At 45.1% G+C, this 23,435-nt stretch overlaps 1 protein-coding gene and 1 non-coding gene across 11 annotated transcripts in view; both read right to left on the bottom strand.

Moving 5' to 3' along the window:
• TTC7B (tetratricopeptide repeat domain 7B) overlaps window positions 1–23,435 on the bottom strand; it is a 237,783-nt gene that overhangs the window by 139,363 nt on the left and 74,985 nt on the right. Inside the window, exon 1 of one of the 10 annotated variants that reach the window (XM_033850731.2) lies at window positions 4,555–4,685. The exons of the other annotated variants lie outside the window; for them this stretch is intronic. Coding sequence (XP_033706622.1) covers window positions 4,555–4,619 — 65 coding nt within the window. The 5' untranslated portion in view covers window positions 4,620–4,685. Of the gene's footprint in view, window positions 1–4,554; window positions 4,686–23,435 lie in introns of those variants that run through there. 10 annotated transcript variants of the gene reach the window in all.
• LOC117311487 (small nucleolar RNA SNORA11) lies at window positions 16,669–16,797 on the bottom strand. Its single transcript, XR_004525683.1, has one exon. It is a non-coding gene; the product is annotated as a small nucleolar RNA SNORA11 (small nucleolar RNA).

The raw sequence follows: 23,435 nt of genomic DNA, 5'->3' as shown, positions 1-23,435 counted from the left end.
AGCGAGTGTCCACTGCGCATGAGGAGAGGACCCCGGGGACGCAATGCTGGGCTCGCCAACAAACGCGCTTCCTCCCGCAGACCTGGATCGTAACGAGGCTCAACGTGACCCGAGAGGCCTCACAGTACCTGACGCAGAGCTGGACTCCTCGATCTGACAGCACTTTTAACAAACGAACCAGAGCGCGTCTAACACGTGAGGCTCGCTCTTCAGGGCACCCACCTGGAAATCCATGTACGCATCTAATCTACGTCCTCAAACCGAGGCAAAATAGAACGCGGACTCTGGAGTCAGTCTGGGCTCAGACCCAAGCTCTTCCACTTAACTAGTTGTTGACCTTGGGCAAGTGCTTGCCTCGGTTTCCTCATCTGTAAAATGGTGAGAACACATGTACCCACCTCATGGACTGGCTGTAGGAATTAAATGAGTTCATACACGGAGTAAGTGCTTTTTAAGCACTCGCCACGATTATCACCATCATCCTCAAAACTCTGCCATTGGTCAAAACGGTTCTGGAATTCTGGAATCTACCTTCCAGTCAATGCACAGACATGAAAGTCTGTTTTACTTCTTTGGAGTCATTTAATTTTGAAGAAAAAAAAAAAGATATTCCCCAGTCTGATTCATTCATTCACTCTGCTATTTACTGAAAGCCTACCATGCTCACAATGACAGAAGACACGACTGATGTCAGGTGGAAGAGTGAAAAGCTCTTTCCTGGGGCCCTGTGGTCACTCTCGCAGGAAAGGATGGCGACATCGCTTAGGAGTGCTGGTGCCCGTGGGGAGGATCAGAGAGTCTCCGCCAAAGGCCACCGGGCAAGGGTCAGAGCCCAACAACACAGATGAGGCAGAGGAACCAAGGCTGTTAGCAGTTGAGTCCTTCTTGTTCTGGCTCAGCTAATACAGGTTTGCTCTGAATCAATCAACAGGGGCCAGTCCAAACTCAAAAATGGGAGCTTGGGTGGCTGAGCCACTAGAGGTAGTTTAGTGGCTCAAAGTAGTGGTCCAGGAGGTCTAGCCACTAAAGTTCTAGGAGAGCCTGATCCAAAGCTGACAAGGGAAAAGCCCAGCACCGACATCGTTCACTTCCACAGAGGGAAGTGTTTGCTCGAGACCAGCCCGAGGTGGGAGACACACACACATGTAGCACGAGGAGTGCAAGAGAGGCCAGGGCTCCACGGCCTGCTTCCAAGAAGAGACATAGCTTATTACGTGGAACCCTGATACGCACCAGGCCAATCTAATACTCATTGAAAATGTCAGTAATAAAGCAGAAGGAAAACAATCTAGGAGGTAGAAATGGTCTGCTAACAATATGGCTTCAAACATTCATGAATTCTAAGCAGCAGGGTCACATAGTTAGAAGGACTTCTGACCATCCTGTTCATCCAGCCACTTGGGCTGTGGAGAGGGGGAAAGGCAGAGAGGACATCAAGGTGGGGGGGCAGTCCTTCCAGATGGACCACAGTACTTAAGCTGAAGGTTCAATACAAGGATAAGAGGACAGTGTTCACTTCCATTCCAATAGCGGGAAACAGAACTGCATTTCCAGAACAACCTCTGGGGACAATATTTCAAAAGCTATGACAAGTGAGAAAAAATCCAAGGGACTCAGTTTAAAAATAACATATATAGGACTTTAGGGACTTCCCTGTGGCGCAGTGCTTAAGAATCCGCCTGCCAATGCAGGGGACACGGGTTCAAGCCAGGAAGATCCCACATGCCGCGGAGCAGCTAAGCCCGTGCTCCGCAACTACTGAGCCTGCGCTCTAGAGCCCGAGAGCCACAGCTACTGAGCCCGTGTGCCTAGAGCCCGTGCTCCACAACAAGAGAAGCCACCGCAATGAGAAGCCTGCGCACCGCGATGAACAGTAGTCCCCAATCGCCACAACTGGAGAAAGCCTGCACTCAGCAACGAAGACCCAACGCAGCCAAAAATAAAATAATAAAATTAAAAAAAAAAAAATATATATAGGACTTTAAATGTCCAGGAGTCACGGGTCCAAACGCCTGCAGGAGCCAAGCAGGCAAGAGACAGGGGTGAGGAGAGCTGAGTGGGGACGGGGAATGGCAGCAACTCTGGAGGCAGCGCTCAGGCCAGGTCAGCCCGAGGGTCCCATTCAAAACCAGACCAGGCACCCTTGGAGGGGAAAGGAGGACCTTGGCCATGAAGCAGGCACGTAAAAGCCTCCGGGAATTTTCTCGGGGAAAACAAAGCAGTGTTGCCCAGTTTGAGGCAGCATGGTGCCGCCTGGAATCCTCACAGGTTCTTGTGAGTCAGGCTGGGAAAGATTAGTAAGTTGGGGATAGAAAAGAAGGAGAGGGCAAAGGTTGAGAGTGATCATGGGACGAGGAACAGAGACTGGAATGTGAGACATCTGGAAACAAGGCGAAGGGAAACAGTACCAGGCGCTGGGCCTCCACGGGAGGGGTAAGAGCCCGGGAAACAGGCTTCACCTTGCTGTACCTGCCTCCCCATCTGTAAAATGGGACTAATACCTGCTCCTGAGGCCTGGATAAGATGACGCCTGTAAAGTCGCTGGCCCAGCGCTCAAAATCATGTAATCCTCCCATTCCCCACCCTCCCCTAACCCTCGCACCACCCACCACCTGGTCCTCTGTTCCACACATAAACTGTTACCGGATAAAAGCCAAAGACAGACACTGGTACGTTTGTGTACCTCTGGTTTAGCAGAAGATACTGCAACATCAGGACTGGTTTCCATCGTATACTACGGTCAAAATTTTTTTCTCAACTGACAGGTATTTAGCATCTTCTGTAGTTTTAGACACGAAGAAACAAAGGCTCAGAGAAATTATGTAACGTGCCCGTGATCATCACACAGCCCACAGACAGAAGAGCTGGTATTTGAACCCAGGCCCAGTCTGACTCCAGTGCCCAGAAAAGTTGATGATCCCTGTCATGCAGAAGCCTGCAAACAGTCTGGAAACTGTGACTAACTCCCATGACACAAAAGCAAAAGCACGACAGGGCAGAAGAGAAGCAAGGAAGGCTGGGAACAGCGAGGGCCAGGCCAAATTCCTACCGGGACACACTTGGCTCTGAAGAAGGGCTGTGATTCATGGCCCCTGCCAGTGGCGGCAGACAACAAAGGGACAGCAGAGCATTTCTGCCGCGTGGGCTAACCTTCACGGCAGAAAGAGAACTCTGAACTGGACCAGGATGGACAAGGAGACTAACATTGACAAAATGATGGTAATATAAAAACGGGTCTGTCCACAATTCGTTAGGACAAGCTTCTACATCAGATGCTTTCATCATATGCCTCACAGAGTGGCCCTTCCCAGTCAGAATTCACATCCAATCACTCAGATGGTGAGCTCAACTGTACCTTTGCACCATCTATAGAAAAGAGGCTTTGTTAAGCACATGAGCAGGGCAAACATGATCTGTGGGGAGAATATTGAATTTGCTCAGCAGAATAAGCTATTTTCAAGCCCTTCTAAGCCATCCAGAAGAGCGGACATTTACTAATAGACCCCTGACAAGATAATTACAAATGAGTCCTCTCTCTCATCAAGAAAGCCTCCCTAAGTCTTTCGGCTGCTGGGAACTTTCGGCTGCGCCTGGTGGCGCAGTGGTTGGGACTCCACGTTCCCAATGCATAGGGGCCTGGGTTCGATCCCTGGTCAGGGAACCCGTGCATGGATCCCACATGCATGCCGCATCTAGGAGTTAGCATGCTGCAACTGAGGAGCTGGCGAGCCTCAACTAAGGAGCCCACGAGCTGCAACTAAGACAACAGCGCAGCCAAATAAACAAATAAAATAATTTTTTTTTTTTTTTTTTTTTTTGGTATGCGGGCCTCTCACTGTTGGGGCCTCTCCCATTGCGGAGCACAGGCTCCGGACGCGCAGGCTCAGCGGCCATGGCTCACGGGCCCAGCCGCTCCGCGGCATGTGGGATCCTCCCGGACCAGGGCATGAACCCGTGTCCCCTGCATCGGCCGGAGGACTCTCAACCACTGCGCCACCAGGGAAGCCCTAAAATAAATATTTTTAAAGAAAAAGAGACTTTCAGCTGCTTCAGGACAGAGACGGGGTCTTCCAGGGTAAGACCAGCTACACACCTGCTAGTCACAGGGCTGCTGTCAGGATCACATGAGGCCACAGTCACTGCTCAGTAAATGTTCGCCATCATCGACTTCTTCTGAAGTGACATGAGCTGGTCCCACGCCACCCCCAGCCCACTGTTCCAGATGGTTCTCCCACCAACCTAGTGAGCAGACAGGACTCGTTACCCTCAACTGACAGAGAGGGAAACTGAGTCCCAGAGATGGAATGGGAGAGGCCTGCCCAACAGCGCTGAGCGGGCAGCGGAGCCAGGACCGGGATCCCCAGTGCAGGGATCCTTCCCCTGCCCCTGCTCGGTGTCCTTCTATCCACCCCAACTATTTTTTTTAACTTTTTGTTATATAAAAAATAGACACAGAAAGCCACATAAAACAAATATATCGCTTGAGAAATTATTACAAGGCAAAAACACTTGTAACTATCACCCAAGTTTAAAAAAAGAATCGTTGTCACTCACCCCATCCCAGTTAACAGGCCTCTCCATCCAACCACAGTAACTGCCCCCCTGACTTTCCTAGTCATGGCCTCATTCCACTCCTTACAGCTCAATCACTCAAGTATACATCCCTGCACTTGCCCATTTTTTTTTTTCTTACTTGATGAGTCTTTAAAATCTCGGTTAATCTACAGGTTCCCTTTCTACCTCTTTCTTTTCCTTACAATTAATCAGTTAAAGAATCTGAACTGCTTGACCTGTAGAGATTCCCATTGGCTGGAAAACCACACAGTCATGCAGTTCGACAGGAAAACCACAGAGTCATGCAGTTGGATATAGTCCTCCTTTCCCTGTATTTCTTGCATTTGGGAGCTGGATTTTGAGGCTTCACCCATTCAGGTTCAATCCCTTTGCAAGACTTTGCCAGTCGTGTGTTCTTCCATCAGGAGGCACATTGGGTCCAGCTGTCGCTCTTTTTCTGCTGTTAGCTGCCCTTGATGCTTGATGGTTAGATACGTTAATTCACTGGGAGTTACAAAATGGTGACATTCTAATTCTCTCACTGCATTTTCACTTACTAGCTGGAATAATTTTATAGGGAGGTATTTCCCTTCATCTAATATTTGGTTTTCCAGTTCATACAGTAAATGGAGGAAAAACATTTGATTCTTTCTTTCTGTCTACTTTGTTAGATACTGAATTAGAACTCATGAATTTAAACATATTTGATGAGACTATTGCAATTTTTATCCTTCTTGAAATTTAAATTGTCCCATATATGGCCTGAATTCCATGTTAGAAAACATAGCCCTAGAAATCTTTGATAGTTCTCTTGCTATCTGATATGTAGAGATTTCACAGGCTTGTCTTATTTATTTCCTACCCCAGAACTGAATGAGGTTTTTTAAATTGGAAAATGATACTTCAAGATCACAACCTAGGCACTAGGGACGGTCATTGCTACTGGGTCAGTCACTGAGCCAAACCTCCTCTCCTCTCCTTGTCTCTCTGAAGGACTTATTTAAAGGACCTCCTCTCTCTCTCTCTCTCTCTCTCTCTCTCTCTCTCTCACACACACACACACACACACACACACACACACAAACATATATGTGTATATCTACACACACGCACACACAAATACACATACAGACACACACACACACAGATACCTAATGATTTCATACTGATATTTCCAATTCAGTCATTCAAATTGAAGACTACACTACAAATAACAAATGCTGGAAAGGGTATGGAGAAAAGGGAACCCTCCTACACTGTTGGTGGGACTATAAGTTGGTACAGTCACTATGGAGAACAGGTGGAGGTTCCTCAGAAAACTAAAAATAGAATTACCATATGATCCAGCAATCCCACTCCTGAGCATATACCGGGACAAACCTATAATTCAAAAAGATACATGCACCCCTATGTTCATAGCAGCACTATTTCACAATAGCCAAGTCATGGAAAATACCTAAATGTCCATCGATAGACAAATGGATAAGGAGGATGTGGTACATATATATACAATGGAATACTACTCAGCTATAAAAAAGAATGCAATAATGCCATTTGCAGTAACATGGATGCAACTAGAGATTATGATACTAAGTGAAGTAGGTCAGAAAAAGATATACCATATGCTATCAGTTATATGTGGAATCTAAAATATGGCACAATTATAAAGTAATTATACTCCAATAATAAAATAAAATAAAATAAGGCACAAATTAACCTGTCTACAAAACAGAAACAGACTCACAGACACAGAGAACAGACTTGTGGTTGCCATGGGGGAGAGGGGTAGGGGAGGACAGGACTGGGAGTGTGGGATTAGCAGATGTAAACTATTATACATAGGATGTATAAACAACAAGGTCCTTCAGTACAGCATAAGGAACTATATTCAATATCCTGTGATAAACCATAATGGAGAAGAATATTTAAAAAAAAAGAATGTTGGGGCTTCCCTGGTGGCACAGTGATTGAGAGTCCACCTGCCGATGCAGGGGACACGGGTTCGTGCCCCGGTCCGGGAAGATACCACATGCCGCAGAGCGGCTGCGCCCGTGAGCCATGGCCGCTGAGCCTGCGCGTCTGGAGCCTGTGCTCCGCAGCGGGACAGGCCACAACAGTGAGAGGCCCGCGTACCGCAAAAAAAAAAAAAAGAATGTCTATATGCGTATAACTGAGTCACTTTGCTATACAGCAGAGATGGGCACAACATTGTAAATCAACTATACTTTAAAAAAATTAAATTAGAAAAAAACAAATTCAGGACTACAGAGTTTTTCCTTGATTCCTTCTATCTTAAATCTATTTTGCCTTTCTCCCACACCAAGAATCCTGGTTCTCAAGGACATGGGGGATAAGAGAAGTAGAACATTCCATGACTATTAAGCTGCTCTATTTTGTTACACAAAAACATTTCACAATATCAAATCATATCACCATCATTATAATTACTGAAAAGCTAAAAATCTTATTTTCTGCATATGCTATCAGCATTCTCCTTTCATTTTTTAGTTTATGGTTGTACTATATCTGTTATGAGACAATCAAAGAAATAGGGAAGCATGACCTATACTTAAAAAAAAAAAGAGTAGTCAATATAAACTCACTCTGAGTGAGCCTACGTGTTGGATTTAGCAAAGACTTCAAAGTACCTATTATAAGTATGATCAAAGAATTAATAGAAACTACGTTTAAAGATTAAAAGAAAATAGCAAGTCAGCAAATAGGGAATCTCAACAGAGAAATAGAAACTATAAAAATTAACCAAGTGGGGATTTTAGAGTTAAAAAGTATAACTAAAATTAAAAATTCCCTAAATGGGCTCAACAGCAGCTTTGAAATAGCTAAAAAATCACTGAACTTAAGATAAATGAATAAAAATCATCCAATCCAAAGAACAGAGAAAAAAAAAAGGCTGAAGAAAAACAGAGACACATAATGATAAAACTGCGGAAAAACAAATCTTGAAAGTAACAACAGAAAAATAATTAATCACATAGAGGGGAACAACAGTTAAGATTAATAGTGACTTCTCATCAAACATAGGGGAAGATATACTCGAAGTGATGAGAGAAAAAAAAAAAATCACCAAGAATTCTACATGGCGTAAAATTGTCACTCAAAAATGATGGCAAAATAAAGACATTCCCAGATAAACAAAAAGTGGGAGAATTCATATCTATCAGACATGCCCAATACAAAATTTTAAAGGAAGTCCTTCAGACTACAAGGAAATGACAACAGAAGGTAATTTGAAACCACAGGAGTAAATTAGTAAGAGTACTAGAAATATAAATATGTGGTTAAATATAGTTTAAATATATTTTAAAATCTTTTCTTCTTTTCATTTATATTAAAAATAGGATTGTATGAGGAAATAATTATTATATTGCACTGTTGTGTTTATAACATATAGAGACATTAGTAGCAAAAGGAGGGAGGAAATAAAGCTATATTAGAGCCAACCTGCATATTTTACTGAAATGGATTGATAATTTAAGATATGTTTTATAATTCATAGAGGAACCACCATAGAAATTTTCAAAAAATACAGGTAAAAAATCAACAGAGGAATTAAAATGTAATGCTGAAAGGTATTTGTTTAACACAAAAGAGGGCCATAGGGAGGAACAAAGAATAAAAAAGACATGAGACATACAGAAAACAAAGAGCAAAATGGCAGATGTAGATCTAATCATGTCAGTAGTTACATTACATGTGAATGAGTTAAATATTCCAATCAAAAGGCAATTTTTTTTATACTGGATAAAAAAAGCAAGCTCCAACTATCCGCTATCTGCAAGAGATATACAAGAAAGGTGTTTTAATTCAAAGATACAAATAGGTTGAAAGCAAAAGGATGAAAAAGATACACTATGTAAACAGTAACCACAAGATGGCTGGAGTGGCTATATTAATATCAGATAAGGCAGACTTTAAGTGAAGAAATATTACTAGAGACAAAGACGTATCTATGAAAAACCTACAGCTAACATCTTACTTAATGGTGAAAGACTGCATGCTTTCTCCCTAAGATCGGGCAGGAGTAAGATAAAGAGGTCTGCTCTCACCACTTCTATTCAACATTGTATTGAAGGTTCGGGGCAGTGCAATAAGGTGACGGTAGAAATAAAAGACATACGGTTTGGAAAGGAGGAAGTAAAACTGTTTTTATTCACAGATGACATGATCCCATATGTAAAAATCCTAAGTAATCGATCTATTAAAAATTATAAGAACTAGTTAACAAGTTCAGCAAAGTTGCAAGATACAGCATCTATATATAAAAATCAATAGTATATATATGTATATATATATATACATATATATATATATAAGCAAAGAATAATCTAAAAAGAAAATTTTAAAAACAATTTCATTCACAATAACATAAAATGAATAAACTACTTAGGAACAAATTTAACAAAAAATTCAAAACCTGTGTAATAAAAACTGCAAAAAGATTTTGAGAGAAATTAAAGAGGATCTACATAAAAGAAGAGACAAGGGATTGGAAGATTCACTATTGTTAATGTGGCAATTCTCCCTAAATTGATCTAGAGATTCACTGCCAGCCTTATTCAAATCCTGGCAGGCATTTTTTTTTTTTTTGTAGAAATTGACAAGCTGAGTCTAAAATTCACATGGAAATATCAAAGACTGAGAATAGCCAAAATAATTTTGAAAAAGAACAAAATTAGAGGACTTACACTACCTAATTTCAAAACTTGCAATACAGCTACATATTCAAGACAGTGTGCTATTGGCTTAAGAATAGACATATAAATCAACGACACAAAATAGAGACCCCAGAAATAAACCTTTATATTTATGCTCAATTAATTAATTATTTTGCTAAAGTGTCAAGGCAATTTAATGGGAAAAGAGTTGACTTTTCAACAAATGGTGCTTAGACAACTGGATATCTAAATGCAAAAAAAAAAAAAAATTAACTTAGACTCTTACATCACACCATACACAAATATTAACTCAAAATAGATTAGAGGCCTACGTGTAAAAGTTAAAACTTCTGTAATAAAACACAGGAGAAAAACTTTGTGGTCTTAGATTGGGCCAAAATTTCTTAGCTATGACACCAAAAGGACGATCCATAAAAAGAAAAATTGGTTAAGTTGGACTTCATCAAAATTAACTTTTCCTCTCTGAATGACATAATTAAAAAAAATGAATACCTGCCACAGACTGGCAGAAAATATCTGCAAATTATATATCTGATAAAGGACCTGTACCCAGAATATATAAGGAACTCTTACAACTTGATAATAAGAAGACAATCCAATTGAAAACAGGGCAAAAGATTTGAAGACGTTTCACCAAAGAAGATATAATAGCTAATAGGCACATGCAAAACAGCTGAACATCATTAATCATTAGGGAAATGCAAATTAAAATCACGAGATACCACTACAAACCCACCAGACTGGCTTTAATTTCAAAACTGCCAACACTAAATGTTGAAGAGAATGGAAAGAAGCTGGAGCTCTCATACACTGCTGCTAGGAAGGTAAAATGGTACAGTCACTCAGGAAAACAGCTTAGCAGTTTCTTAAAAGTTAAACATAAACTTATGACCCATCAATTCCACTCTGATGAATCTATCTAAGGAAAATGAAAACATATGTCTACAGAAAGATTTGTCCATGAGTGATCATAGCAGCATTATTCATAATAGCCCCAGAGTGGAAATGATCCAAATGTTCATCAACTGGTAAACGGACAAAGAATGGAAAAACTATTTAGCAATACAAAGGAGTGATTACTGATATATTCAACAACGTGGGTAAACCTCAAACACATTATCCTAAGAGAAAGAAGCAAGACACAAAGGACGACATATTCTATGATCCCATTTATGTGACATTTCTGGAAAAGGCGAATCTATAGAGCAGATAAGTGGTTGTCTGGAGCTGGGGGTAGGAGTGGGGACTGACTACAAATAGGCATGAAGAACTTTTAGGGTGATGGAATGTTCTAACGCTGAATTGTGCCAATGACTGCAATGCTTCCGTAAGTTTATTTAAAACAATTGAACTGTAATATTTACAACAGGTGAATTTTTGATATATAAATTATACCTGAATAAAGCCGCTAAAAAAATAATAGTAGCATCTTGCTTTATGATAGTTCCTGGCTACCTCCCCGTCCTTCACTTTTATCTCTACCTGATCGTTCTTTTGTCTCTTGTGTCACTTGGTCAGTTTTCATTCCACTTTCAGCATTCTCCTCATTGTGGGGTCCAGTCCCAGCAAAAAGCCCTAGTGGGTCGGTTTCAAGTCTTCACAGGGGCCAGACTGCTCCAGTCCCTTAGACCTTACTTGGCAAAACCCTCTCATTTTCAGCAGCTAATCTCAAATTGGCCAGACAAGCTTTCCAGGAGTCTTGAGGGCTATTTTCGGGTCTCCTGTCCTCAGGCCCCTGGGATCCCCCATTGCTTCCTTCTGCTTTCTCCCACACAGATGCAAATAACATGCTTGTCTCTACCTGTTGGTAGTCTGTCGCCATTAGCTTGTACTTTGGTGTTCGTGAGTACACCTTGTCATCTAGTTTCACTGTAAATGTTGTGCACGGGTTTTTGGTTTTGCTGTCCGGTTACTGTGTCTTTTTTAATGACAGGATATGAGAAGATCCCAAAACTATACTGCCACTGTTGTTATCATCTTCCCAGACTTCTCAGCTGCTGATTCTTACCTTTTCTTCTAGGGAGCTGACAAACCCTTCACTCTGCAGGGTTTTATTAATTTATTTATCAAACTTACCGTGTGCCAGACACTGTCCAAACACACAATAATTACTAACGCACTTAATCTGCCTAACAACACTATGAAGCAGGTACTATTATTATCCCCAGTTTACATATGAGGAAAGTGAAACACAGAGAGGTTAAGTAACTTGCCAAGGTCACCGCGCTTGTAAGGCGGAGGATTCAAACCCAGGCAGGTGGATCCAGAGCCAATGGCTTTTAACCACTAGACAATGCTGCCTGCCAAGAGTGCATAAAGTGTGTCTGGCCTGGTAGCTCTAGCATTCAACCAGGACTGCCATCCCTGCCCCCCGCCCCAGGCCTCCCTGAGATGGGGAAATCTCACCCCTCCCTCAAAGACCAAGTTCAAATGTCAGTTCTTCTAATGAACTTGACGAACGCACCCAGGCAAGTGCTTGTTCCTCCTTCCTCCCCTCCCTCTCCTTCTCCCCAGCAGCCCATCTTTTCTTTATAGTGCTTTTCACCAGGTGTTATAATTATTTGTTGTCTTCCCCATGAGCTCAGAGAACATTTTTTATTCATCTCATATCCCAGAGCTTATCCTAGTGACTGGTGCCCAGCAGGCTCTCAATAAACATACATGGAGTTGAGATGGCAATATCTTCTTTTTTTTAACTAGCTCAAAACGTACTTGAAAGCAGTGTAATTGCATCTTTAAAAAAATCTGTAATTCAGAGGTTTTACCAAGTCTGGCTAATGAGTTTTTCTGAGTATTCTTCAGAAGAAACACAACAGCAGATTCTTCCTGGTATTTTAACTGCTTGTTTCCAACATGCAGAGATTGCTGCTTCTGATGCTAATTTGCCAGGGAGAGTCAAAGGAGAACCAGCTCCCATAACCATCAACCAAGCACCTGCCAGCAAAGAGAAGATACAGAAGGAAGAGCTAACTGAACAAAAAGGTACAGTATGTCTGTGCCGGGCCTAGAGAATCACCACCAAAGTCACCTGTGAATAAAAAGTAAAAATTCAAACCTCAAATAGAGAGGAAGGTGGAAAAATCAAATGTCAATTGAAAAAAGCAATTCATTAATTTTTAAAAATCTTACAATTTAATGCAGGATTTTGCTATGAGAACATACAATCATATTGCAGATATCCTTATTGGTGTAAAGATCTATGGCGGACATTGCTATAAAAATATAAAGGCAGGTGTTTGTAAGAAAATTTATGGCCCCCTCACTTTCAATAGAAGGTTCTAGCATTTCCTAAGAAAAGTCATAAATTTTCCAAAGATGTCTCAGTCATTTTCTGGGCTTTAACTCAACCTCTCTGCAACTCTCTCTAAGAGCTGACTAAAAATACCTCTGCAAAAAAAAAAGAAAAAAGTATGGAGAGAAAAATGATGACTTAAAAAGAAATAGGTAGGAAATATCCCTTGAAAAGAGCTGGGGCCTCCACCCCCTGCACCCTGCCCTCATATAAAATATTAACACATTTGACACCTAAACCAGGGAAGGGAAAGAACAGGTTGATGAGATTTGCTCTGGCCAAGAACAGGAATGCTGCGTGCCTTCCCAACACCCTCCTGCCCATCCACCCCGCTTCCCGGGCAGATACATCTGGACCGGCTCTGTGGCACAGACGTCACTAAATTACCGAGAAAGCACTCCACAGTCTGACGGGCTCAGAGAGGGTAAACTCTGGCTTCCTCCTTGACCAGACGGGACGTGAATTCCTCCTTCCCGACACACACGTGTCATTTCAATGGCCTGCCCTTGAGGGGCTGCGTACAAAGGCCATGCTTAAACAGGCTCTCGGGCTTCTGTGTCCAACTTCAGCCTGTGAGGTTTCAACTCAAAGCGCTACATACTTGAAAAAAAATGCGCGTCTGGGAGGCTCTGGGAGCAAATGTTCTCAACACTAAACCGTGGAAAATGATAATTCTCTTTCCTGCTGTGGGAACGCTAGAATCCCATCCAGATGTGTACACGCCAGGCTTAAGCAAGGAGGGCTACAAGCACCAATTTTCCACCAAGCTAGGAGCTTCTCAGAAAAGAAAGAGTCTATCAGGCCTGCTTGGGGGGTGTCTTATAATAAAGCCACCGTTATTGGAAACAGTCTCAGAGATAAGGCAGACAACAGAAGTCCCTATGACCTTTCCAGAAAACGTATTATCTCTTACTGAGGTCAAGGAAACCACTTGATACCTGGCCCCCTTCACCCTCTTCCAACAGAAGGACATCATCTGTGGGAAGAGCTGGACGGTCAGAGCACAGCTCCCCCTAAACAGCAACAGGAGCGGTCACTTCCACGAGGCCCGTCTAGGCTGTTTTTTTCTTCCTTACATCCCGGCACCTAGCACAGTGCTTGCACGCTTAGCTCTCAGTACATACATGCTGCGTGAACTAATTTTAAAGAAAACACACAACTGTCAGGCATCTGTGAGCCACAGCCATCTCGGACGAACATAAGTTCATTCACTCACTCACTCATTCATTCACGTACACCTGTATACCAGATACTCTCAAGGTACAGATCCCTCCCCAAACCAAACAGATACAAATTCCTGGAACTTATATGCCAGTGATGGGAGACAGACAATAAACAGATTAGATAAGGGAAAAAAAACACAATGTGGGCAAAGGGTTAGCAAATTCCTTTCCTCTCCTGCTTGAGAATCTGACCTTAGGTTAACTTTCTAGTTCTGTTTCCCTGGAAACCTAATAAAGCTAGAATGTCAATTATGTTACGAGGCAACATTGCTTATATTAAGAATGACCTCTGACTGATATCTTGCATCTGGACTGGAAGGAACTATAAATATCTGACGGGGACAACGCCGCTTCGGGCTTCCTTGAATGTGATGACTTACGACTGAGCATATCCCTCAGGGAGATGTTAAGCCGGGGCAGACCCCATCCCTACTCCACGTGAAGCTCACTCTCTAGCATGTGAGCTGTCACAGGATGAGGGAGGGGCAAAGAGGACAGCTCCTGGGTGGCCAGATGACTGCCAAGAGCACAGCTCACAGGAGAGAAACCCTTGACACTGCCTGGTTGGCAACTTACGGTTCTGCTCCAGATCTGTCTCCACAGATGGCCAAGTGTGGCCACTGAAAGTCTTGTGGGTCGGAATGCTTAACTGAACCTAAGAAGATCCCCGGTAAGCACTGTTCGTAGTACATTTGATGCCCGTTAAATACTGAGAAAAACAGAGCAGAGAAAAAGCATGGGTTGGTTGGACCAGATGCCTCTGATGCCCATTCAGGATCCTTTCAGGTCTAACCAACACGAGCGCCCTTCCCAGTCCACCTTGCCTTTGTGAATTAGCTCCTCTTCACTGATTCATCTTCAGGCTCTGCTCAGTCACTTGCTCGGGAAACCTCCCCTAACCACCAGCTCCAGGTCAACTTCATTTTCAAATGGCCTCTCACAGAAATGGGTACCTTGCCGCCTGAGCCCCATCTCGGGGTGTAGTTATACACCCAGGAATATAAGGACCTGGTTTCTCTCTGAAAGCAAGAAGCACGTCTGGCTGCTCACCATTTCACCCCCAGCACCTGGAGAACATCTGGCAGGAGCAGCAGCTGAATAAACACTGGCAGAACAAGTGAATGTTGGAACAAATCGTCTGAAACTAAACAGAGTTGGGCAGTAGTCCTCACACCGCACTGTTATGTTCCTGCTGTGTATGCTCACTGAGGATACTCCTGTCCAGAGCATGACCCAAGAGTCGGCCTGCAAATATTGCCCTCCATGAAAGAAAATTCCAGGGTCAATCTCCGGTCGTATCAAGAATTATTGGGAAATATCAAAAAAATAAAGTTAATTTTGATTTTTTAGCCACAACTGTTATATAACCATCTCTTTTGGGGAAAACGTGCAAAGTGAAAGGCTGAATTTAAAGAGGTAGTATCGCCGCCTTCTCCTTTCCTAAGGTGTAAGCCTACTTGTAATTATTTATCTTCCTGTTGGACTAGAGAATCCACTGGGATCGTTTGCTGTCTCAACCCCAGCTCCTAGCACATAAATGTTTGCTGGATGAACAAATAAGTGAATGAATAAACAAAGAACCTCCCCCTTCCCTCCTGCCTCCATTAAAATAGAAAATCACTATCCCGGACAAACCCAAGGTGAAGAACTGGAATAATCTCCGGTACCAGTTCATCTTTCAGGGAATTCCAACTCTGAATGGAGGCTGAAGGAGGCAGCCTACAGCTGGGAGAAACCGTCCGGAGAGGGGCCTTTGTGAGATGCGAGTAACTGCTAGTTAGTTCACCGGTCCCCTCCCCACGCCCCGTGCTCCCACCCTACCCCACCTTGTACTCTGGAAGCCTCAGATGACCTACCCCGTTCTTCTGCTGAAGACAGGACAGGCCAACGTGGATGCACCCACCTTGCTGAACGCGGATAACGCTTTGATGGCGCAGGCCTCGAACACGCCGTGGGTGCTCAGGCTTATGCAGTGCAGAAAGCAACTACCCGTCCCCCATAATTCATTCCCTGAAATGTATCACGGAAAGTGGTCCTGGAATTTCATAATTAAAACTGACAAAGACTCCTTTGTTTTCATACTAAAGTTTTGATGGCATTAAGGGATGAGCCAGACCTAGTCTACACTGAAACAAAACAGAGGAGACTTGGCTGACGCTTTTTATTCCATAAACGATTACAACTAGACTGGCTTTAAAAGTCCTTATTTTCTCAGCCTAATGTATTCCTTGCGGCTCTGCTGCCCAGAGCTCCATCTTCAAGAAGAGAACACTAACTGGGCGGGGTCATTCTGTGCGAGCGCTGAGAAAACTGGGCTGGGTGTCAGCAGGGGGAGGCACAGGCCACCAACTAGCTGTGTGACCCTGAATAAGTCTCACTGCCTTGTTTAATTCTCTTCTTTTTCTTTCTTTTCTTTCTTTTTTTTTTTTTTTTTTAGCAGTTTTAGGTTTACAACAAAATTGATAGGAAGGTACAGAAATTTCCCGAAGTCCACAGTTCACCTTAGGGTTCACTCTAAGGAAGTGAATAGTGTTGCACATTCCATGGGTTTGGACAAAAGTATAGTGACATCTATCTATCATTATAATGGCACACAAAGTATTTTCACTGCTCTAAAAAACTTCTATGTGCTGTGTATTCATCTCCCCTCTCTCCCAAACTCCTGGCAACCATTGATCTTTTTATTGTCTCCACTGTTTGGTCTTTTCTAGAATAGCATATAAATGGGATCTTTTTTTTTCCTTGAAAAGAGAGGGTCAAAGCCTTTAAGTCTATAGACCACTCATGGTCCTCCACAGGCTCTAGGCGGCAAACTCCCCCGCTAAACACTGTGGCTTTTCTTCCAGCATGGAGCCCTGTCCCACTGGTCCCGCTGAGCGGCCACCTGGAGGTGCAGGAGGACATGTGTAGGGTATTTGTTCATAGGAAGGCTACAAGTTTTGTGTCCCTTGTCACAATGAACCCAGATGCCTGTCGGGTGTGTTATAAACAGAGGAGCCATTTTTTCGGGCTCCTGCTCTGAGCACACCCCAGCACTGCCTTGTGTACTGACGGTCTCCCTGAGCAAAATGTAAACCCCAGCAAGGCAGTGACTGGGTCTGACCTGTTCACTTAGAACAGCGTTTGGCACTAGTAAATAACCTCTTGAGGTTCTTGATAAATACTTATTAAATGATCATTGAATGTGATTTCTCTGGATCTCAGAGTCCTCAGCTACAAAGGGCAGTGATTTTTAAAAACATGCTCTAACCATTTGGACTCCAGGATTTTCAGATTCTATACCCGACCTTCAGCTCAACTATTATGAAAATTTTCCTTATTACTGAAATGACTCATGGGAAGTGCTTAGCACAGTTCGCTAGGTTGACCCAAAGTCTTCCAGACCCAGGACTGCTTGAATGACAAGTGGCATCACCGAGGTGGTCCTGGCTGACCAGGCTGCAGGACTCACACTGGTCCGTAAACTTCCCTCCTGAAGCTGTTGTGAATAAAGGAAGTAGCCCACTTACATGGACTCCCCCCCCCGACTCCCTCCATCACCCCATCTTTCTCTCAGTCCAATACATACATGGTTCTTGCTGAGATCAGAACGTAGCCTATGGCTGAAAACCAAGTAAAATGAACCAAGTCCGACTGATATGGTGGGCATGATTCTGCTGGCACTAGACTCCTGCCAAATGAACTACCCTAGCCTTGGCCCTTCCTGATATCCCATCCTTCTCCACACCTGAAGAATAAATTCCCTGCATCTTAGCCTGGTTTTCAGTCTTCCACCATCTCTCCACCATCCATCCTTCCAGCGAGAACCCTAACTTGGAAAAGGAAATGGGAACGGAAATAACATTTATTTAAAGTGACCCACATCTGACGCCACCACTTCATTCGTGCCGCTCTTTCCCCAGTCTAGCTTGTGCTCTGACCATCCAACAAAAGTCCTTTCAAGGTCACAAAGGCTTTCCATATTATCGAATCCAGTGCTTTGGTATTTACCCTTATTAACACCTCAGCATCATCAGGTGAGCCCTTCCTCCTCTTCAGGCACCTTAGGCTTCTACGAGGACACACCCTCGTGGTCCCTCTTACCTCGGGCAGCTCCCCTATGGGCTCCTCCTCCTTGGCCCAACTCCAACTCTTGCAGGTTTCCTGTTGGGTCCTGGGCTTTGCTTCTCTCTTTACGGTCTGTCCCTCTCAGCCCATCCAGTCCAGGGCTTTAAATATAATCAACATGCTGAGACTCCCAACTTATAACTCAAGGTTCAACCTCCCCTGTGCTCATCTATCCTCCTAGTCGACACTGCCACTTGGAAATCTCACAGGCTCTCAAATGATACACATCCAAAGGCAAATCTCTGATTTCCCCTTTTCCGAATCTGGTCCTCCCCTTGTCCCCACTCCATCTAACCAGTTGCTCCGACTGCAACTGGGGAGTCATTCCTGATTCCTCTGTTCCCCTTCCCGCTCCCCCCCAAATCCAATTCATCACCTAGTCCCCACACCAGTTGGGATCACACATCAACGAACAGCAGTTCTACCATACATCTCCAATCCATCCACTTGTCTTGGTCCCTACGACCACTGTCATCTTTTTTTTTTTTTGCGGTACGCCGGCCTCTCACTGTTGTGGCCTCTCCCGTTGCGGAGTACAGGCTCCGGATGTGCAGGCTCAGCGGCCATGGCTCACGGGCCCAGCCGCTCCGCGGCACGTGGGATCCTCCCGGACGAGGGCACGAACCCGCGTCCTCTTCATCGGCAGGCGGACTCTCAACCACTGCGCCACCAGGGAAGCCCCACTGTCATCTTTGAGGTGAGCATCTAATGCCTTGCCCACCACTGTCACCTCGCCTTTGTTTTGGTGACTTGGGGATTTTTCTTTGGACAATCGCTACTCTCCCATTGTACGCCACCACGGTAGATCTGCCTTTTCAGGGTAAGCCAAACCAGGAGAGTCTGTGACTCTCCCCCTTCCAACTCTGCTGCAGCCACACTGGGCTCTTTTCAGGTTCCTAAACACATCAAACTTCCCTGGGTCAAGACCTTACACGTGGCGGGCCCTCTGCTTGCAGCACTCTTTCTCCTGCTTGTGGCACGCTTACTTCCTTCTCATCCTTCAAGTCTTGGTCTCATGTCACTTCCTCAGGAGGCCTGGCCTGACCACCCTACCTGAGCAGGTGCCCTCTGTTATTTGCTGCACCCATTCGTTTCCTAGCATTTATTACGATTTGTAAGTATAAACATTGGTTTACTTGTTTATTATCTTCTCCCTCACTAGGCTGTATCCTCCCCGAGAACCCGGACTATGTGTCTTATATTCCCCAATTCAGTACCAAGCACAGTACCGGCACATAGCAGAACTATGTTGGATAACTGACCCAATCTACTGCATGCCAGGTCCTGTGCTGGGAGGTTTATATAGAAACACATACATTACTGTATAAACCTCTGCTCCAACCAGAGTGGTCTCCTCATACCCTGCAGAATATATACAATACTGAGTACAGTTCTAACCCCAGGTTTCTACCAACTAGTTGGAAAGCACCCCTGACTCTCCCCAATCTGTGCACCTACATCATTTCAATCCCGCTTCTCCAAAGCTTTACTCCCCTTCCCAAATCTTCCGCCGTCTCAACAGGCAGCCTCCTTATTTGGCTTTCTGGCAACCTGGACTTCCCCTGTCACACATGTACAGACTATCCTGAGACTGCTTCTTTTAGTTAGTTCCCTGAGATGAAGTTCTAGGAGGTCAGGGACTTTGTCGTTCTTTTCCGCATTAGAGCCCCAGTGCTAGGACAGGGCCTGGCTACTATGCAATTAGTCCTCACTAAATGGATGAATAAGTACTTTACTGAATGAATGAATGGGCCTGGAAACCTCAGCTCAGTTACAGTGATTATTAGGTGTTCTTGCATTGTTTACTCTTTTAAACAACCATACTGTCGCCTATAATTTACTTATTTTCACATCTTACCCTTTTTCTTTTCTCCTACTATCTCCCACAGTGCAGGCTCATTTCTTTTTACTCTCTGAATCTCTCGAGAAATGTCATGTACCAAAAGTTAAGACATACGAAACGCTTACTGGAAATGTGTCTGAATTTTCTCATGTTCCCTGCATTTGACTCCTAATGTAAAAAGCAGGGGGCAGTTGAAAAAACAACCACTTCTATCACCGCCAGAAGGAAGACGTACTGAAGGCAAGAATGCAGAGGACAAGGCCAAGTCGCTCCAGTGCCTGGGGAGGCCAGTGCATCGAGCCAAGCCCTCTCCCTCCCCCTCCCTCCCGCCCCCAACAGGGCCTGTGGGAGCCCGTCTGCTGCTACTGTTTCTCTGAGGCCATAAACCCAGGAACCTCGGCAGCCCATGGGACGCCGCAGGCCTCATGGCCCTTCTTCCTGCCTTCTAATTCCAAGCTACACTGAGCAGGGCTGAACAGTTGCAAAGGTCAACAAGATGACTGGGGAAGTTTAAAAACTTTGAAAAGTCAATGCATAGTGCTAATTAGAGGTCTATTTAAAGCCAACAAATGCATAGTGCTGACTGACTGTAATAACACAACTCCAAAAAGCCCTCCATCCCACTTTATTCCCTGGCCTGGCTGCAGGCACGTGGGGGGCAGCCCAGAGTCTGACCATATTGCCTGACTTCCTACCTTCTCCGAGGATCTCCCACACAGAACTCCGTGATGCACCCTAGGAAAGAGGACGACCCAGCGGGTACACTTCCCAGACACTGACGCTCATCTGCCTTCTTGCTTGAATTTATCCCCACCCTCCTTGAATTAAAACCAATTCAGAACCAGGGGAAACACACACTACAATCCATTTGGCTTACCCAGTACGCCTGACGTGCTGGAGTAAGAAGCAAAGCTCCTTGAAATGTCCTCGGCTACCCTTCGTTTATAAGATATAGTTCAATATTCCTAAAATAACGTGGAGTAAATAAATGGCCTCCCAAACCCAAGCTTCTCTGGCATTGTGGCCTCAAGGACTCAAGGAGGGGCAACACTTCTCAGAAGGCTGAGGGGAGCCCCAGGCTGAGGCTGTTTCTCTGCACACTGCCCAGAACACCCAGTGCTAGTGCCTCACACCAGGCGGCCCCGCCTCCTTTCTCTGAAACACTGGGGTGGCCCTCGGTGATTAGGGGTTACCCAAGCTAATTGTTACGCATCTCGAGCAGAGCTGGCTCACACCAGCAGTCATAAACGAGGGCCCTTCCTTGAAAACTCTGCTGTGTGAGGCTCTGCAGTGAAGTGAGTGACGCCTGCTTCGAGAACGTCCACTTCAGCTGGAGCCCGACCTTCCTGTGGTCCCACTTCCAGCTGGAAAGCCAGCCGGGCATCGTCATCACTGGAAGTTACAGTTTCCCCCTGCCTGTTTGCCTGACGCTGCACCAGATGCTTCCACATGCGTTCTCTTATTTGCGCCACACGCAGCTCTCTGGTTCTGGCACTATTTTACAGATAAAGAAACGGACACCCAGCGAGGAGAAGGGCTGGTCCCTTATCCGGTCCTCTGGCTCCAGCGCCCTTGCTTCCCCTCATCCGAGTGCCTACCGTGGGTGAGGAAATTCGAAAAGCTCAGAGGCAGTAGCCCTGGCCCTCTGCGGCTAACGCGCTCTGCCTCCACCCTCTGCACAGCCTCAGCAGGACGGTTTTCTCATCCACAGCAGGCCTGCTGCTGCCACCCAGAGGGATGAGAGAAACCCCCGTGAAATCGACGTGGGTGTGTGCCAAGCCAGACCACGCCCAAGGACACTGGGGCTGGGATGATGACAGGTGCTCTCTCCCTCCCAGGGGACAGGGGAGAAGGGGGAGTGAGGGGGCAACAAGGAGAGGGAGGGGAAGGGGGTGAGGCAGGAAAGAGAGGGGGAGGAAAGGAGCGGGGAGAGGGGCAGGGGGAGGAGGAGAGAAGAAGAAACGTATGATTTGTGACAGGCTGTAGATGAGACATGAGGAAAAGTGTGATGAGAAAACACCAATTCGTGGAGGCTGGGGACCATCCCCCGGCAATGTCTCATCCCGGGGTCAAGCGCTCCCTCACAAGTGAGGCTGGATGGTGGACAAGGCCACGGTTTGAAGGTTGAGCCAAGGCCCTGCACACAGCATTTCCCCTGCAGTGGGGGCAGCACTGAAAGGACTGAGGTCAGAAGCCCGGCAGCCAGGTCACCGTGTGTGTAATAGAGGCGATGCTGTTTACACCGCCAACCCCAAGGGCGGTGGTGGGTGTGGAAGATATAACGCCATGAGGATCAACGATGAAATAAAAGTACTTGGTAAACAGAAGAGGGATCTAAGGGATCAGAGCGGCCCAGGAGCTGGTCCTGGCGTCAGGTTCTTTCTGAAAGAGACCCAAGTTCACGGGCTTGGCAACTAAAAGGCTGAACATATTTAAGTGTATTTCTAAAGAAAAAGATACGCTTTACCAATTAGTAACTCTTATTGCCAAACTCATCTAAGATGCATTTTCCTAACCCTGAAAATCTGTCAAATCCTGTCAATCCCAGATATATATATTTCTAAGTTGTAGAAACACAAAAAGGGAGCGAGACGACGAAGGAGCAGAGCAAACACATTGGAAGATGGGAAGCCGCTGGTGTTTAGGGATGGCTCCCGCCTCCATTTGCCCCCACTTGCTCCGCAGAGACACTGGCGGTACGCGTCCACTGATGAATGCCCCCCGGGTGTGGCTCTTGGGCCCCGAGTGACCCACCGTGTAAGTCAGCAGCCCTGACAGCGCTTGGCATGTCCAAAACCTCCCACTGGTCTCTCTCCTTTCGTCCGTGTTTCGTGGTCTCAAAACTGGCCCTCACCTCCGCCTACCCACGTAACCTCTTGTTACCGCTTTAGAACACTGCAGCTGACAAGAGCCCTCCAGGGCGGCCGGCTCAATGCATCACTGGTCTTCAGAGCCCAGGGAGAAGACCAAGAGGACAAGAAGAAACGAAGAGGGGCTTCAAAATTAAGCAGTCCCTTAACTTTGACTATGTCAATGGGAACCTTCTTGAACTTGGGTAAGATAAAATGAGACATGAGCCAGTAAGCAATTCCCAGCATGTAATCCATCACCTAGTGCAAACCTCTCATCATTATTTTTTAGTTGGGTTCTGGTGGGCATCCAGAGGTTCGGGGCAAGAGGACAGAGCCCCATAGCCCCGCTTCTTCCTCCTCGACGAATAAGCTTCAAATAGGAAAATAAGTCATCCGGCCGGTCCTTATCAATCTCACACAAAACATTTTCAATAGAAGGTATTGGTTTGGGACTACTGAAAGCCCCAGGGAAATTCATTCCGGCCTCTGGACTTGCATATCAATCACACACACTCACAGGTTAGAGGGAGGGAAAGCCAGGGTTGGAGTTTCCTCTGTGATGACACTATTTATTGTGAAGAGGGAGAATAAACAGAAAAAATATTCTACGTTCCCTCCCTTCTCTCTCTATTTATAACAGCAAAGAAACTAGAACTCAAAACTCAGTCTAGAGGACATGCACCATCACTCAGACGATCTCAATCAGTGACAGATGAGATCAAACTCAAAAGCATCTATGCCAAAGCTACCAAGCCATTCCAAACTTTGGGGTGTTTATTGCAGCCTTTTGTGGGCCCTGCCAATCTGAACCTTTGGAGCAAAGCAGGCCTTCTCCACAAACAGTTTAATAGGATTTGGAAAATAAGC

Source organism: Tursiops truncatus, chromosome 2 (genome assembly GCF_011762595.2).
Source record: "Tursiops truncatus isolate mTurTru1 chromosome 2, mTurTru1.mat.Y, whole genome shotgun sequence".
Taxonomy (NCBI): Eukaryota; Metazoa; Chordata; class Mammalia; order Artiodactyla; family Delphinidae; genus Tursiops; species Tursiops truncatus.
The sequence above is the reverse complement of the archived record's forward strand: the minus strand, read 5'-3'. Positions and strand labels throughout refer to the sequence as shown.